This window comes from Pleurodeles waltl, chromosome 10, assembly GCF_031143425.1.
Source record: "Pleurodeles waltl isolate 20211129_DDA chromosome 10, aPleWal1.hap1.20221129, whole genome shotgun sequence".
In the NCBI taxonomy this organism is placed as follows: Eukaryota; Metazoa; Chordata; class Amphibia; order Caudata; family Salamandridae; genus Pleurodeles; species Pleurodeles waltl.
The window spans coordinates 7,385,682-7,402,671 of record NC_090449.1 but is presented as its reverse complement, the minus strand read 5'-3'; the positions used below and the strand labels follow the sequence as shown (position 1 = coordinate 7,402,671).

Here is a 16,990-nt window from a genome sequence, read left to right as displayed (position 1 = left end):
GGGCTGTCCTGACTGGCCAGTGACTCCTCCTTGTTGCTTTCTTTGTTCCCTCCAGCCTTGCCGCCAAAAGTGGGGGCCGTGGCCGGAGGGGGCGGGCAACTCCACTAGCTGGAGTGCCCTGCTGGGCTGTGACAAAGGGGTGAGCCTTTGAGGCTCACCGCCAGGTGTCACAGCTCCTGCCTGGGGGAGGTGTTAGCATCTCCACCCAGTGCAGGCTTTGTTACTGGCCTCAGAGTGACAAAGGCACTCTCCCCATGGGGCCAGCAACATGTCTCGGTTTGTGGCAGGCTGCTAAAACTAGTCAGCCTACACAGACAGTCGGTTAAGTTTCAGGGGGCACCTCTAAGGTGCCCTCTGGGGTGTGTTTTGCAATAAAATGTACACTGGCATCAGTGTGCATTTATTGTGCTGAGAAGTTTGATACCAAACTTCCCAGTTTTCAGTGTAGCCATTATGGTGCTGTGGAGTTCGTGTTTGACAAACTCCCAGACCATATACTCTTATGGCTACCCTGCACTTACAATGTCTAAGGTTTTGTTTAGACACTGTAGGGGTACCATGCTCATGCACTGGTACCCTCACCTATGGTATAGTGCACCCTGCCTTAGGGCTGTAAGGCCTGCTAGAGGGGTGACTGACCTATACTTGCATAGGCAGTGAGAGGCTGGCATGGCACCCTGAGGGGAGTGCCATGTCGACTTACTCGTTTTGTTCTCACTAGCACACACAAGCTGGCAAGAAGGGTGTCTGTGCTGAGTGAGAGGTCTCCAGGGTGGCATAAGACATGCTGCAGCCCTTAGAGACCTTCCTTGGCATCAGGGCCCTTGGTACTAGAAGTACCAGTTACAAGGGACTTATCTGGATGCCAGGGTCTGCCAATTGTGGATACAAAAGTACAGGTTAGGGAAAGAACACTGGTGCTGGGGCCTGGTTAGCAGGCCACAGCACACTTTCAAATCATAACTTGGCATCAGCAAAGGCAAAAAGTCAGGGGGTAACCATGCCAAGGAGGCATTTCCTTACAGTGTTACTTACCTCCTATTGACTCTCTAGTATGTTTTGTTTTTGTATCACTAAAATAAAGTACCTTCATTTTTGTAATATTAAGTGTTTTCTTTCATGTGTGTACAGTGGTATTGCATGAGCTTTGCATGTCTCCTAGATAAGCCTTGGCTGCTCATCAACTGCTACCGCTAGAGAGCCTGGCTTCTAGACACTGACTAAACTACACCAAGAGGGGATACCTGGAATAAGGTTTAAGTACCTTCGGTACCCACCACACACCAGGCCAGCTTCCTACAAAACCCAAGATAGAAGCGCTGGATAATCTGAGGAGAGGTGCTGCCTTGTTTGTTGCTCTGTTGATTCCTGGTAGGCGGCATTACTTTTACAATGGAACATTCCTTGGGAACTTTGTTAGAGGATCACAATGGCCTCCGCATTACACTTCCTTTGGTCTCTCAAACCCGTAGTATTCATCAAGATATTCTTCTGAATCGATGAAGGGAGGTGGAAGTCTGTGATGGTTCTCGTTAGGTCCCCAAGCTACAGGGAAGATATTGTAAAAAAAAAAAAGTCATACAGCAAAAGGTGACCTCTGAAATTCTTCTCTTCGCTGACTTAAAACCTAACAAGCTGAGCAGATGCTCTAACTGCAGGCAGTGTTGATCTCCCTTTGGTATTTTCTTTCAGTCAAACTTCAAATAAGGTTTTTGGTACATGGAGATATTCTATTCTGTGATCTGAGAGGAATTGAAATGTGGCATTATGTGGTTACTAAATGGATAATCTACTGTACTTGCCTTAGTGGAATGTTTTTTTTTATTGCAAACTACTAAAACAAAAGATTAAAAGCAAAAAATGACATTAGTTTTGTTGCCATCTGCTGTAAAGGAAAACGTGGAGGAAGAGTCCTGTGCCTCAAACTCCCAATTACAATTTTTGTTGTAAAAATAGAAAACCAGAAGTGATAATGAAATTCATGTTAGCAAGCTGAGCTTTTTAAAGCACCTCGAGTGATTTAAGTATGGGGAATATTGATGGGCTTATACCTATTTACTGTTTATATCGCATACTGCTGCAATTCACAATATGAGAAATTGAGGCCAACCAAATTCCTTTGCCGTGTAGCTATAGTGTGACAGTTAGACCTTAGCTAACATTTAGAGTCATAGCAAAAAAAATGGGTTTCATCTGATACACAAAAATATAGTAAAGTGCAGCTGCCAGATTGCTAGGGGCTATTGCTACAAATTCAGTAATCCAGTCCTGTATCCTTATCTTGTGATAATTGATGGCCTCCCAGCATCACCAGCTTGGAAATACTGCCTAGTTAGGCAAGAGCTGTACGATGTACTCCTTTTTAAAGCTTTTTCTGAATGTTTCTTCGAATTCCTATGGCTGAGGGCGTTCTGCAGTTTGGGGTCCCTTTGTGCCCAGGGAGTTAAGCCCTAGGTGTCACTGTTCCCGTGCGTCACTGCCTGCATGCACTACTGTCTATATCTGGCACTTCTGCTATTCAGGATTTTGCACTATGCCAAAAGATTTCTAATGTGATGAATTTGCAGTGGAAGGAAAATTAATTTAGAAGTTGTAGGCCTAGGAAGAAACTTCAGATGTGTAGCACAGTGTGTGGGTTTTAGATTTTCCATTGTTCCTTTTCTGAGTGTGTGTGTGTGTGTGTGTGTGTATATATATATATATATGTTCGGTGGCATGTGTAGCTGCAGATACACATGCTGTGCACAGTCCGCCATCTGGTGTTGGGCTCTGAGTGTTACAAGTTGTTTTTCTTCGAAGAAGTCTTTTCGAGTCACGAGACCGAGGGACTCCTCCCATTTCGACTCCATTGCGCATGGGCGTCGACTCCATCTTAGATATTTTTCCGCCATCGGGTTCGGACGTGTTCCTTTTCGCTCCGTGTTTCGGGGCAGAAAGTTAGTTAGAATCTCGGAAAAAAACTTTGGTATTGTTTGAGTTCGGTATCGGGTAGAACAAATCGACACTGAATTCTGAAGAGCTCCGGTGGCCCTTTGGGGTTTTTTCGATTCCCCCATCGGGGCCTGGTCGGCCCGGCCACACGTGACTTCAAGGCTGATGGAACGGACCCCATTCCGCTTCTGCCCAAAATGCCATAACAAGTATCCGTATACGGATCAGCATCTGGTCTGTAACTTGTGCTTATCTCCCAAGCACAAGGAAGATACTTGTGAAGCCTGTCGAGCGTTTCGGTCGAGAAAGACGTTAAGAGACCGAAGAGCCAGAAGATTGCAAATGGCGTCGACGCCGACAGGACAAGAGCGTTTCGAGGAGGAAGAAGAAGCTTTCTCCATCCACGAGTCGGACTCGGAAGAGATCGAGGCTGAAGAAACGCCAAAAACCGTGAGTAAGACGTCGAAACATAAGACTCGCGAGAAGTCAACAAAAGCCCAGGGGACGCCACCGCCAACAGGCCATGGCTTAACCCGAAAAATAGGTGACCGATCATCGGCACCGAAAAAGGGCACGCTTGTGGCGAAGTCATCCGACTCAGGTCGAGATACCGCCACACAGCAACCTCGGACCCGAGACAGCGTCTCCGAAAAAATTAGGCACCGAAGAAGTTCGGCACCGAGACACCACGCCGAAAATAAAAAATGTTTCTTCGGAGCCTAAAAAGACATCCGAAAAAGTTTTGGTTCCGAAACATCCAGCCTCGGAGCCGAAAACAGGTTCCTACACAGAGGAACAAGGATTAACCTCCCAAATGCAAAAGCATAGATTCGGAGAGGAACTTGAAGCTGTAGAGCCAGACTATACACAAAGAAGGCTCCACATTCATGAGGACACAGGGAAGATAACCACTCTTCCCCCAATTAAAATAAAAAGAAAACTTGCCTTTCAACAAAAGGACAAGCAGCCACAGGCAAAAGTGGCAAGGAAGACAACTCCACCACCATCTCCACCACCATCAATACACGCATCACCAGTAACAACTCCACCACTGATGCACTCCCCAGCTCATACTACAATGAGTCAGGATGATCCCGATGCATGGGACCTTTACGACGCCCCAGTATCAGACAACAGCCCAGACTCGTACCCTGCAAGACCGTCGCCACCTGAGGACAGTACATCTTACACACAGGTGGTCGCAAGAGCAGCTGCTTTTCACAACGTCAACTTGCATTCCGAACCAATTGAGGATGATTTTTTGTTTAACACCCTATCATCCACCCATAGCCAGTACCAAAGCCTACCTATGCTCCCAGGAATGCTAAAACATTCAAAACAGATCTTTCAAGATCCTGTTAAAGGCAGAGCCATAACTCCAAGGGTAGAGAAAAAATACAAGCCACCGCCAACAGATCCCGTTTATATTACAACGCAATTGACACCAGACTCAGTAGTTGTCGGGGCAGCTCGTAAGAGAGCGAACTCTCATACCTCAGGGGACGCACCACCTCCAGACAAGGAGAGTCACAAATTTGATGCAGCGGGCAAAAGGGTGGCAGCACAAGCAGCAAACCAATGGCACATTGCCAATTCACAAGCACTTTTGGCAAGATATGATAGAGCTCATTGGGATGAGATGCAGCATTTCATAGAACACTTACCCAAAGAGTTCCAGAAAAGGGCGCAACAGGTGGTGGAAGAAGGACAAAGTATCTCAAATAATCAGATACGGTCTTCAATGGATGCAACAGATACGGCTGCAAGGACAGTAAACACTGCAATAACAATAAGAAGGCACGTATGGCTGCGTACTTCGGGGTTCAAGCCGGAAATTCAACAAGCCGTGCTAAATATGCCCTTTAATGAACAGCAGTTGTTTGGGCCGGAAGTCGACACTGCTATTGAAAAACTCAAAAAAGACACTGATACAGCCAAAGCCATGTGCGCACTCTATTCCCCGCAGAGCAGAGGCACTTTTCGCAAAACACCTTTTAGGGGAGGGTTTCGAGGTCAACCAACAGAAACCACAACATCACAAGCAAGGCCCACTTACCAGAGCCAATATCAGCGGGGAGGGTTTTGGGGGCAATATAGAGGAGGCCAATTCCAGAAGAATAGGGGAAAGTTCCAAAGCCCCAAAACTCCTCAAAATAAACAGTGACTTACAAGTCACACAACCCCATCACATAACACCTGTGGGGGGGAGACTAAGCCAATTTTACAAACATTGGGAGGAAATAACAACAGGCACTTGGGTCTTAGCAATTATCCAGCATGGTTATTGCATAGAATTTCTCAAATTCCCTCCAAACATCCCACCGAAAACACACAGTATGTCAAAACAACATATAGACCTTCTAGGACTAGAAGTTCAAGCATTGTTACAAAAAGAAGCAATAGAATTAGTACCAAATCTACAAATAAACACATGAGTTTACTCACTGTACTTTCTAATACCCAAAAAGGACGGCAGTCTGAGACAAATACTACATCTCAGAACACTAAATACCTACATCAAATCAGACCACTTTCACATGGTTACATTACAAGACGTAATCCCACTGCTCAAACAACAAGACTACATGACAACACTAGACCTAAATCTACCATATACCAATACATCCTTCACACAGAAAGTACCTAAGGTTCGTATTCCAAGGAATACATTACCAATTCAAAGTGTTGCCATTCGGAATAACAACTGCGCCAAGAGTTTTTACAAAATGTCTGGCGGTAGTAGCTGCACATATCAGAAGGCAGCAAATACATGTGTTCCCGTACTTAGACGACTGGTTAATCAAAACCAACACGCTAAAACAGTGTTCACAGCACACAAAATATGTCATACAAATCCTCCACAAACTAGGTTTCTCGATCAACTACACAAAGTCACACCTTATGCCGTGTCAAACACAGCAATACTTAGGAGCGACAATCAACACAGCAAAAGGGATTGCCACTCCAAGTCCACAAAGGGTTCAAACATTTCACAATGTAATACAGGCCATGTACCAAAAACAAAGGGTACAAGTCAAAATGGTAATGAAACTGCTAGGCATGATGTCTTAATGCATAGCCATTGTCCCAAACACAAGGGTCAGCTTCTAGATCTGGTGTTGATAGACCGCCAAACATACATCTTGCTTCTATGGTGGAACAGTATAAATTTAAACCAAGGGCGGCCTTTCCAAGACCCAGTGCCACAATACGTCATAACGACAGATGCTTCCATGACAGGGTGGGGAGCACACCTCAATCAACACAGCATCCAAGGACAATGGGACATACATCAAATACAGTTTCACATAAATCACTTAGAACTGTTAGCGGTATTTCTAGCGCTGAAAGCATTTCAGCCCATAATAACCCAAAAATACATTCTAGTCAAAACAGACAACATGACAACAATGTATTACTTAAACAAACAGGGAGGGACGCACTCAACACAGTTGTGTCTCCTTACACAAAAAATATGGCATTGGGCGATTCACAACCACATTCGCCTAATAGCACAATTTATTCCAGGAATTCAGAACCAGTTAGCGGACAATCTCTCTCGGAATCACCAACAAATCCACGAATGGGAGATTCACCCCCAAATAATAAAAAATTACTTTCAAATTTGGGGAACACCTCAAATAGATCTATTTGCAACAAAAGAAAACTCAATGCCAAAACTTTGCATCCAGGTACCCACAGGACCAATCCCAAGGCAATGCTCTATGGATGAACTGGTCAGGGATATTTGCGTACGCTTTTCCCCCTCCCCCTCTCCCGCTCCTTCCATATCTGGTAAACAGGTTGAGTCAAAACAAACTCAAACTCATACTAATAGCACCAACATGGGCGAGGCAACCTTGGTACACAACACTACTAGATCTTTCAGTAGTACCTCATGTCAAACTACCAAACAGACCAGATCTGTTAACACAACACAAACAACAGATCAGACCTCCAAATCCAGCATCTCTGAATCTAGCAATTTGACTCCTGAAATCCTAGAATTCGGACACTTAGACCTCACACAAGAATGTATGGAGGTCATAAGACAAGCTAGGAAACCTACCACTAGACACTGCTATGCAAATAAGTGGAAAAGATTTGTTTATTACTGCCAAAATAATCAAATCCAGCCATTACACACATCTCCAAAACATATAGTAGGATATTTACTACATTTACAAAAATCAAATCTAGCTTTCTCTTCCATAAAGATTCATCTTACCGCAATATCAGCTTACCTGCAAATTACTCATTCAACTTCATTATTCAGAATACCAGTCATAAAAGCGTTTATGGAAGGCCTAAAGAGAATTATACCACCAAGAACGCCACCTGTTCCTTCATGGAACCTCAATATTGTCTTAACACGACTCATGGGTCCACCGTTTGAACCCATGCATTCTTGTGAAATGCAATACTTAACGTGGAAAGTTGAGTTTTTAATTGCCATCACATCTCTAAGAAGAGTGAGTGAAATTCAAGCTTTTACCATACAAGAACCATTTATTCAAATACACAAAAATAAAATAGTCCTACGAACAAATCCAACATTTTTACCAAAGGTAATCTCACCATTCCACTTGAATCAAACGGTAGAATTACCAGTGTTCTTCCCACAGCCAGACTCTGTAGCTGAAAGAGCACTACATACATTAGACGTCAAAAGAGCACTAATGTACTACATTGACAGAACAAAACTAATTCGAAAAACAAAACAACTATTTATTGCTTTTCAAAAACCTCATACAGGAAATCCAATTTCAAAACAAGGCATTGCTAGATGGATAGTTAAATGCATTCAAACCTGCTATATTAAAGCAAAGAGAGAGCTGCCTATTACACCAAAGGCACACTCAACCAGAAAGAAAGGTGCTACCATGGCCTTTCTAGGAAATATTCCAATGAACGAAATATGTAAGGCAGCAACATGGTCTACGCCTCACACATTTACTAAGCACTACTGTGTAGACGTGTTAACTGCACAACAGGCCACAGTAGGTCAAGCCGTACTGAGAACTTTATTTCAAACTACTTCAACTCCTACAGGCTGAACCACCGCTTTTGGGGAGATAACTGCTTACTAGTCTATGCACAGCATGTGTATCTGCAGCTACACATGCCACCGAACGGAAAATGTCACTTACCCAGTGTACATCTGTTCGTGGCATTAGTCGCTGCAGATTCACATGCGCTCACCCGCCTCCCCGGGAGCCTGTAGCCGTTTAGAAGTAGATCTTGAACATTTGTAAATATATTACTTTAAACTTCATTGTATACATACGTATTCACTCCATTGCATGGGCACTATTACTAGCATACACAACTCCTACCTCACCCTCTGCGGGGAAAACAATCTAAGATGGAGTCGACGCCCATGCGCAATGGAGTCAAAATGGGAGGAGTCCCTCGGTCTCGTGACTCGAAAAGACTTGTTCGAAGAAAAACAACTTGTAACACTCCGAGCCCAACACCAGATGGCGGACTGTGCACAGCATGTGAATATGCAGCGACTAATGCCACGAACAGATGTACACTGGGTAAGTGACATTTTCCATATATATATATGTGTGTGTGTAAATATATATGCTGCTCATCTTGTATTGTTCTGGGTTTGGATTTCGCAGGTCTTGGCTCAGCAGAGGGCTGAGCAGCAGCGGCGGGAGCTTGCCCAGAGCATCACCTCGGAATCACCCATGGACCCAGTCACCTTCATCCAGACCCTACCATCTGACCTCCGACGCAGTGTGTTGGAGGACATGGAGGACAGTGTGCTGGCTGTCATGCCACCAGACATTGCAGCAGAGGCCCAGTCTTTGCGGCGAGACTTGGAGGCCAGACAGAGGCAGCTCATGCATGAGAGGCTCTTCGGACATAGCAGCACCTCAGCACTCTCTGCCATCCTCCGCAGCCCAGGTAATGGCTATTCTGCCCTCAAGATGTGTTTTTATGTAATGGTCCCCCTTTTACTTCCCAGTGATAGTCCCACAGATGCAGATCTGTGCCATGCACTTAAGCCCACACCATAAAATGCTAGTAGCGGGTGTTACGATCTTCTATGCGCAAGACTGTGTGATACTTGGGAGAAAGAAATTTGAAAAACACAGTAATTGCGCTGCTCTAAACTCAGATTGCTTACTTTGTGAATATTCCCCCAGGTGTCAAACTGGATCAAGAAACTGTACTCCTGTGCACCAATAGGTCATGTCATATGGCTCCCCTCCAATGTTGCTCCATTCCTGAAGTGATAAGTGTGCCCCATATATATGTCTCACCCAGGTGTGCTGACGTCAGTTCCCTTGGATCTCGAGCTCTACTCCTCTCTGACAAGTATTTTTCGACACAAAAGTTTACTTTGTACCTGTGTACATGTGAAATATGTCACCCCACAAAAACAAAGTGACTAGACATGCCCTTCAAGGGTGTCAAGACGTAATTTTGGACTCTACGCCCTCCCATTTCTTCCACCCCACCCCGCCTCACCTTACACCACCATCAGTGCGACTGACAGAGGAACACATGCCCATTTTACAACAGGACGTACAGGCTCTTTTAGTCAAAGGAGCGATAGAGAGGGTTTATGTTATTCCCACTGCCGTCTTATGCCGAAAAAGGATGGTGGCCTTCGTAATAATTTATGCCTTTGCCGTCTAAACACTTTCCCTGCTGAAAGGAAAATTCAAGAAGTTCATGTTGGCCCAGGTTATGTATTGGATCCCAGAGACTAAATGTTGGACCTACAGGACATGTATTTCCATATTCTCATCCTACAGGCCCACAGGCATTGTCTGCCATTTACAGTAGGCCAGGATCACAATTAATTTGTGGTGTCACCCTTTGGCCTTACCTGTGCCCCAATGTGTGTTCAAGAATGTGTGTGATGGTGGCTGCAGAGCACATTCAGAGGGTCATGTGCACCAGTTTTCCCATGCCTCAATGGTTGGTTGTTAAAGGTGGGTGGCAGTCATTGACCTCCACCAGATAACGGCGAACTCCCCAACACTGTTGGGGTTCACTATCAAAATGCCAAAGTCCCATCTGACTCCTTCACAGATGCTTCCATTCGTTGGAGCCGGCCTAAAGAGGGAGCAGTCTCCAGGATATTTTGACTATATTTCAACCTTGTTTCTGGATCTCAGTGAGAATGACATTGAGGCTGCTGGGGATTTTGGCCTCCTGCATCCCACTAGTTGACATTGTGCGATGACACATGCGTGCTGCAGAAGGTTCCGAAGTCCCAGTGAGCACAGCATTGGAAGGACTTACCAGATTCCATCAAGGTTTCAGTCAAGACTGCAAAGGATCTGCAGTGTTGGCTGCTAGACTACGATTGGATCGGAAGCAGACTCCTCTTTACCCCTCCGGGAGCTCACTGTGATCACAAATGCGTTGCTGTTGGGCTGCAGAAGCTATTTGGTTGAGGTGCATCTCAGAGGAGTCTGGTCTCCACCAGAAACCCACCTCCACATGGATTTGTTGGAGTTGCCATAAATCTGCTTGGTGTTGAAGGCCTTCCTGCCATCTATGAAGGGGAGGCTTGTTCAGGGTTTTTTCAGTCAACACTACGGCCTTATCATACTGCAACAAGCAGGTCAGAGTTGGATTTTTGGTTTTTAGGTGTCATTCCAGGAAGCTCTGGACCTCTGAAAGTGGCTAACTCTCCAGGGCGTTTCTCTGGCTGTGAGCCAACTGACTGAATCTCTAAATGCCAAAGCGGACGAACTCAGTCACTGACACTTAGTGTGTTTTTTCCCCCAACCATGGTAAAGAAAACTAGAAATAACAGCAATTGGATCACAAATGGCGACTTAACCACAAATCTTAGGACACGTTCCTGTACAAAATATCTCTCAAAAGCTACCATAAATCTATTAAAGCTGCATAATCATCTTTTTATGCTCTCAAAATTGATCAGGTAAAAAAATGCCCATGTGAAGTCTTTGATGTAGCTAAAAATCGTTATGGCCTAAAGCTTGCAATCTTGAAATGTTACATCGTGGAATCTCTGTGAAAAGCTTTCCACCTATTTCGAAGAGGTGATTTGAAAAATTCAGGCTGGCTTTTATTCTCAAGTGAGGGAAGTCGAGAGGACTGCAGCGCTGATCATGGGCCACCTACAAGGAGAGTGCTCTCTTCATAAATGTAACCCTATATCTTTAGAACAAACCATGCAAGTTATTCTTGTTTGCTGGTTTGGTTCCCTGTGCGGTCACTGTCAACCTATGATTTTGGGTGTCGGGTGCTGTTACCACACCTTTCTGTAACAGACTATTCAATAACTCTCTGGACTTGTCTGTGGTGCCCCAGTGTGGAAGGAGGCAAAGGTGGTACTACTTTACAAACAAGCAAAATAACCTTCAGCCATTCTTACTATGTATTGGTCCATTTAGATTTTTGCGGCAGCTGAAATGCTTGAATAATTGATTAATTCTCAATGCAAGCCATTTTTAAAACTTCTGTTTGTCCATGGTCTTTGAATGAATGAGTTATCTTTGGTGCAATTCTGAAAACTTAAATTTTACTTTTTGGACCTGCCAAGGGGAACTGCAAGAATTGCTGAGCCAAAGATCTTCCACCTAATCCTGCCATGGTTGCAGGAAATCTCGAAGTTCGATGACAAGATGATGTTTCAGCTTCATGTTTTTTCGTTTAAAAAAAAATGTAGCATGCAAAACAGTGGTTGACGCTTCAATCACATCTAGGCTGCGCTATGCCAACATTTACAACCTCTGTCTTCTGTCTAGGCTATCAGCCACTTGCATACAGTCAAAAAACTTTACGTACAGCTTATTTTGAAAAACACTATACAAGCCTTTTTCCCTGCATCTTAAATCAATTCACTGCCTTCTGGTAAAAAAGTGTATCCTGTTCAAGCCCTACTTATGATCCATCCTGCATTTTACAATGCTGGGCCTAAATACCTCTCGAACAGTGTCCTTCACTAATAGGCCAGTCAGAATGCCCAGATCGTCCAATGCCTTGTTGGCACATATTCCCAGGATCAGTTGGACAAGATGGTGAGGCATTTCTTTTTCTGTATTGGCTAAGGCGTGGAATTGCCACCCTTTCAATCTGCACTATCCTTAAAACATGCTGCTGTTTAGGAAACGCCTCAAAACCAAATTTTGTTTAGGCTAATTTTGGGAAGATGTTCAGATCCGTTGGTCTTAAGACAGCTCCGGGACACTACTTGAAGTAGCCACGGCACTCTACAAATCCATCCAGTCCCTCATTCATTCTACTAGATCATGAATGACAGTTATACCCACAAGTGGTGAATGGTGCAGTCCAGCAGCGGAGAGTACCCTAGCTTGTTCTTTTCCCCTCTGCCGATAAAGCAGTGTCTGCATTTTTGCACATTAGAGTTCCCGAGACCACTCTCTCGGAGAGTCATTCCACCTAAAATGGACCTCTGTACTCATGTAAGCCTTTCTGTCGCCAACCCTTTTGGATCGACTTCTGAAGAAGGTCAAGACTGACCAGGCTCAAGTCATCCTAGTGGTGCCAGTTTGGGCCAGGAAGTTGTGGTTTTCAGAACTCTGGGCATAGGCATCTGTCCCCTGATCAGGCTGCTCCTTCGGAAGGATCTGTCGCCGCAGCAACCTGACAGGGTCCTGAACCTGAGCATCCGCAGTGTGCAGCAGCTAGTTTCCTTTGATCTTCCTCCCAGAGAAGTTGATGTTGTTCTGGCAGCCACGTGCCCATCTACAAAGTCTGTGTACGCTGGTGCCGACACAGGTTTGTGGCATGGTACAGTGCCCATCAGATTGACTCGCTACAATCTAAGCTGTTTGAAGTGTTGCTGTTAAAGGCTATTTGTTGACTCTCACTTCCTTGAGGCTGCTGGAAATACTTTCTATAGGTCAGCTCTGATGAGAGGTCCACAGCATATGTTTCCACCAAAGTCTTTGGTGATGCCACAGTGGTGCCTTGAATTTAGTCTCACTTCTCTGTGCCCCATTTTAGCAAGTGCACAGCTGTTCACTGTGTTGCTTAACCTGAAAAAGGTATTTTTGTTTGCTGTTACGTCAGCTTGTCGCATGACTGAGCTGCACTGTCTGTCCTGCTACCTTACGCAACATTCTTTTCAGATATTCTGGTGATGAGAGCTCATGCTGCATTTCTGCCCAAGATAGTAACATCTTTCCCCTTCAGGCAAGGTATCATCTTTCTCCTTCATTGCCTCACCTCACCCCTGGAAAGAGGAGTGGCTCCATTGTTTTAGAACCCAAGAGACCCCTCAGAGTCTATTGAAAGTACCAAGGAGATTTGGGTGGACAGTCCACTCTCTGGGCTTCTCTGGAGCAAGTAACTTGTTCCTCAGGCTTCATAATGTCAGCAAGGGGCCTATTTCAACATTCCAGTACATGGAAACCACAGGAAGTTCCTTTATTTCATGATAGCAGGTTGCCGTTTCCAATTTGAAACACTACCTTTCTCGTTCCAATTTGCCTCAGTTGTTACTAAATGGTATGGTATTAGTACCTGCGTATCTTTGACTAAAGAGTTGTGTAGTCTAGTTCTGATAGGTATTTGGTTAATCTAAGCACCTACCCATTAGCAAGCTTGGAGTGTGATAAAGAACTTGATGGAAAAGTTGAAAAACCTGGGTGTAAGGAAATGCCTCCTTGGCATGGTTACCCCCTGACTTTTTGCCTTTGCTGATGCTAAGTTTTGATTTGAAAGTGTGCTGAGGCCTGCTAACCAGGCCCCAGCACCAGTGTTCTTTCCCTAACCTGTACTTTTGTTTCCACAATTGGCACACCCTAGCATCCAGGTAAGGCCCTTGTAACTGGTACCCCTGGTACCAAGGGCCCGGATGCCAGGGAAGGTCTCTAAGGGCTGCAGCATATCTTATGCCACCCTGGGGATCCCTCACTCAGCACAGACACACTGCTTGCCAGCTTGTGTGTGCTAGTGGGGATAAAAAGACTAAGTCGACATGGCACTCCCCTCAGGGTGCCATGCCAACCTCACACTGCCTATGAAGTATAGATAAGTCACCCCTCTAGCAGGCCTTACAGCCTTAAGGCAGGGTACACTATACCATAGGTGAGGGCATAAGTGCATGAGCACTGTGCCCCTACAGTGTCTAAGCAAAACCTTAGACGTAAGTGCAGGGTAGCCATAAGAGTATATGGTCTGGGAGTCTGTCATGCACAAACTCCACAGCACCATAATGGCTACACTGAAAACTGTGAAGTTTGGTATCAAACTTCTCCGCACAATAAATGCACACTGATGCCAGTGTACATTTTATTGTAACATACACCCCAGAGGGCACCTTAGAGGTGCCCACTGAAACCTTAACCGACTACCCGTGTAGGCTGACTGGTTTTAGCAGCCTGTCACACACCAGACATGTTGCTGGCCACATGGGGAGAGTGCCTTTGGCACTCTGTGGCTAGTAACAAAGCCTGTACTGGGTGGAGATGCTTATCACCTCCCCCTACAGGAACTGTAACACCTGGCGGTGAGCCACAAAGGCTCTCCCCCTTTGTTACAGCACCCCAGGGCATTCCAGCTAGTGGAGTTGCCTGCCCCCTCCGGCCACGGCCCCACTTGTGGCGGCAAGGCCGGAGGAGATAATGAGAAAAACAAGGAGGAGTCACTGGCCAGTCAGGACCGCCCCTAAGGTGTCCTGAGCTGAGGTGACTCTAACTTTTAGAAATCCTCCATCTTGCAGATGGAGGATTCCCCCAATAGGATTAGGGATGTGCCCCCCTCCCCTCAGGGAGGAGGCACAAAGAGGGTGTACCCACCCTCAGGGCTAGTAGCCATTGGCTACTAACCCCCCAGACCTAAACACGCCCTTAAATTTAGTATTTAAGGGCTCCCCAGAACCTAGGAACTAAGATTCCTGCAACCTAAGAGGACTGCTAAGCTGAAAAACCCTGCAGAGAAGACGGAGACACCAACTGCTTTGGCCCCAGCTCTACCGACCTGTCTCCCCACTTCTAAAGACACTGCTCCAGCGACGCTTTCCACAGGGACCAGCGACCTCTGAATCCTCAGAGGACTGCCCTGCATGTAGAAGGACCAAGAACTCCCGAGGACAGCGGCCTAGTTCACCAAAGACTGCAACTTTGAAACAAAGAAGCAACTTTGAAACAACTTGCGTTTCCCGCCGGAAGCGTGAGACTTGGCACTCTGCACCAGACGCCCCCGGCTCGACTTGTGGAGAACAATCACTTCAGGGAGGACTCCCCGGCGACTGCGAGACCGTGAATAGCCAGAGTTGACCCCCACGAGCCCCCACAGCGACGCCTGCAGAGGGAATACCGAGGCTCCCCCTGACCGCGACTGCCTGCTTCAAAGACCCGACACCTGGTAAAGGCACTGCAGGAGCGACCCCCAGGTGGCCCTCTCCCTTGCCTAGGTAGAGGCTACCCCGAGGAGCCCTCCCCTTGCCTGCCTGCATCGCTGAAGAGACCTCTTGGTCTCCCATTGATTTCAATTACAAACCCGACACTTGTTAACACACTGCACCCAGCCGCCCCCGTGCCGCTGAGGGTGTACTTTCTGTGTGGACTGGTGTTCTCCCCCCCCCCCCCCCCCCCCCCCCTCGGTGCCCTACAAAACCCCCTTGGTCTGCCCTCCGAAGACGCGGGTACTTACCTGCTGGCAGACTGGAACCGGGGCACCCCCTTCTCTCCATTGAAGCCTATGCGTTTTGGGCACCACTTTGACCTCTGCACCTGACCGGTCCTGAGCTGCTGGTGTGGTTACTTTGGGGTTGCTCTGAACCCCCAACGGTGGGCTACCTTGGACCCAAACTTGAACCCCGTAGGTGGTTTACTTACCTGCAAAAACTAATAAACTCTTACTCCCCCCAGGAACTGTTGAAAAGTGTCTAGTTTTAAAATAGCTATATGTGATTTATGTGAAGACTGTATATGCTATTTTGATAATTCAAAGTTCCTAAAGTACCTACCTGCAATACCTTTCATTTGAAGTATTACATGTAAATCTTGAACCTGTGGTTCTTAAAATAAACTAAGAAAATATATGTTCGATGGCATCTGTCGCTGTAGATACGCATGTTTTGCATAGCTCGCCATCTGGTGTTGGGTCGGAGTGTTACAAGTTGTTTTTCTTCGAAGAAGTCTTTCGAGTCACGGGACCGAGTGACTCCTCCTTTTGTCTCCATTGCGCATGGGCGTCGACTCCATCTTCGATTGTTTTTTTTCCGCCATCGGGTTCGGACGTGTTCCTGTCGCTCCGAGTTTCGGAACGGAAAAACAGCTAAATTTCGGAAGATTTTCGTCGGTATTGTTGCGTTCGGGATCGGCGTAGTTAGAATCAACACCGCATCGAAGAGCTCCGGAGCCCTTCGGGGTAGTTTTCGATCCCCCGTCGGGGCCTGCTCGGCCCGACCGCGTGTAGAAGAACGCCGATGGAACGGACCCCGTTCCGTTTCTGTCCCAAATGCCACAAAAAATACCCCTATACAGACCAACACTTGGTCTGTAACCTGTGCCTGTCACCTGAGCACAGTGAAGACACTTGCGAGGCCTGTCGTGCGTTCCGGTCCCAAAAAACACTCCGAGACCGTCGAGCCAGAAGACTTCAAATGGCGTCCACGCCGACAGCCCACCGAGAGTTCGAGGTACAGGAAGAGGAAGAAACCTTTTCGATACACGAATCGGACTCCGAGGAATTTGACGATCCACGAACCGTGAGTAAGACGTCGAAAACCACTCATAAGAAGATTGTCAAGGCCCAGGGGACGCCACTGCCACCAGGCCATGGCTCCACCCATAAATTCGGTGACCGACCGTCGGCACTGAAAAAGGCCCAATCAGTGCCGAGACCGTCCGACTCCGGTCGAGACACCGGCACGCAGCCTTCTCGGGACCGAGAAAGTGCTGGAGACATACATCGACACCGAGATAGCGGTGTAGACACGGCTCGACGCCGAGACAGCGGCACCGATGAAGATCGACGCCGAGATGTTTTGACTCCGAAAAAGAAAAAAGTCACCTCGGAGCCGAAAAAAGATGAAGACAGGATTTCGGTGCCAAAACAACCTGCAACCGACCCAGTTTCAGGCTCT

General features: G+C 46.5%; 1 protein-coding gene across 10 annotated transcripts in view; it reads left to right on the top strand.

The window, feature by feature from the left end:
* Positions 1-16,990, top strand: part of HUWE1 (HECT, UBA and WWE domain containing E3 ubiquitin protein ligase 1) — a 1,403,674-nt gene that overhangs the window by 1,104,484 nt on the left and 282,200 nt on the right. For all 10 annotated transcript variants that reach the window (XM_069209338.1, XM_069209335.1, XM_069209339.1 and 7 more), the window contains one exon: positions 8,562-8,850. In XM_069209338.1, the coding sequence (XP_069065439.1) occupies positions 8,562-8,850 (289 nt within the window). The remainder of the gene's footprint in view (positions 1-8,561; positions 8,851-16,990) is intronic.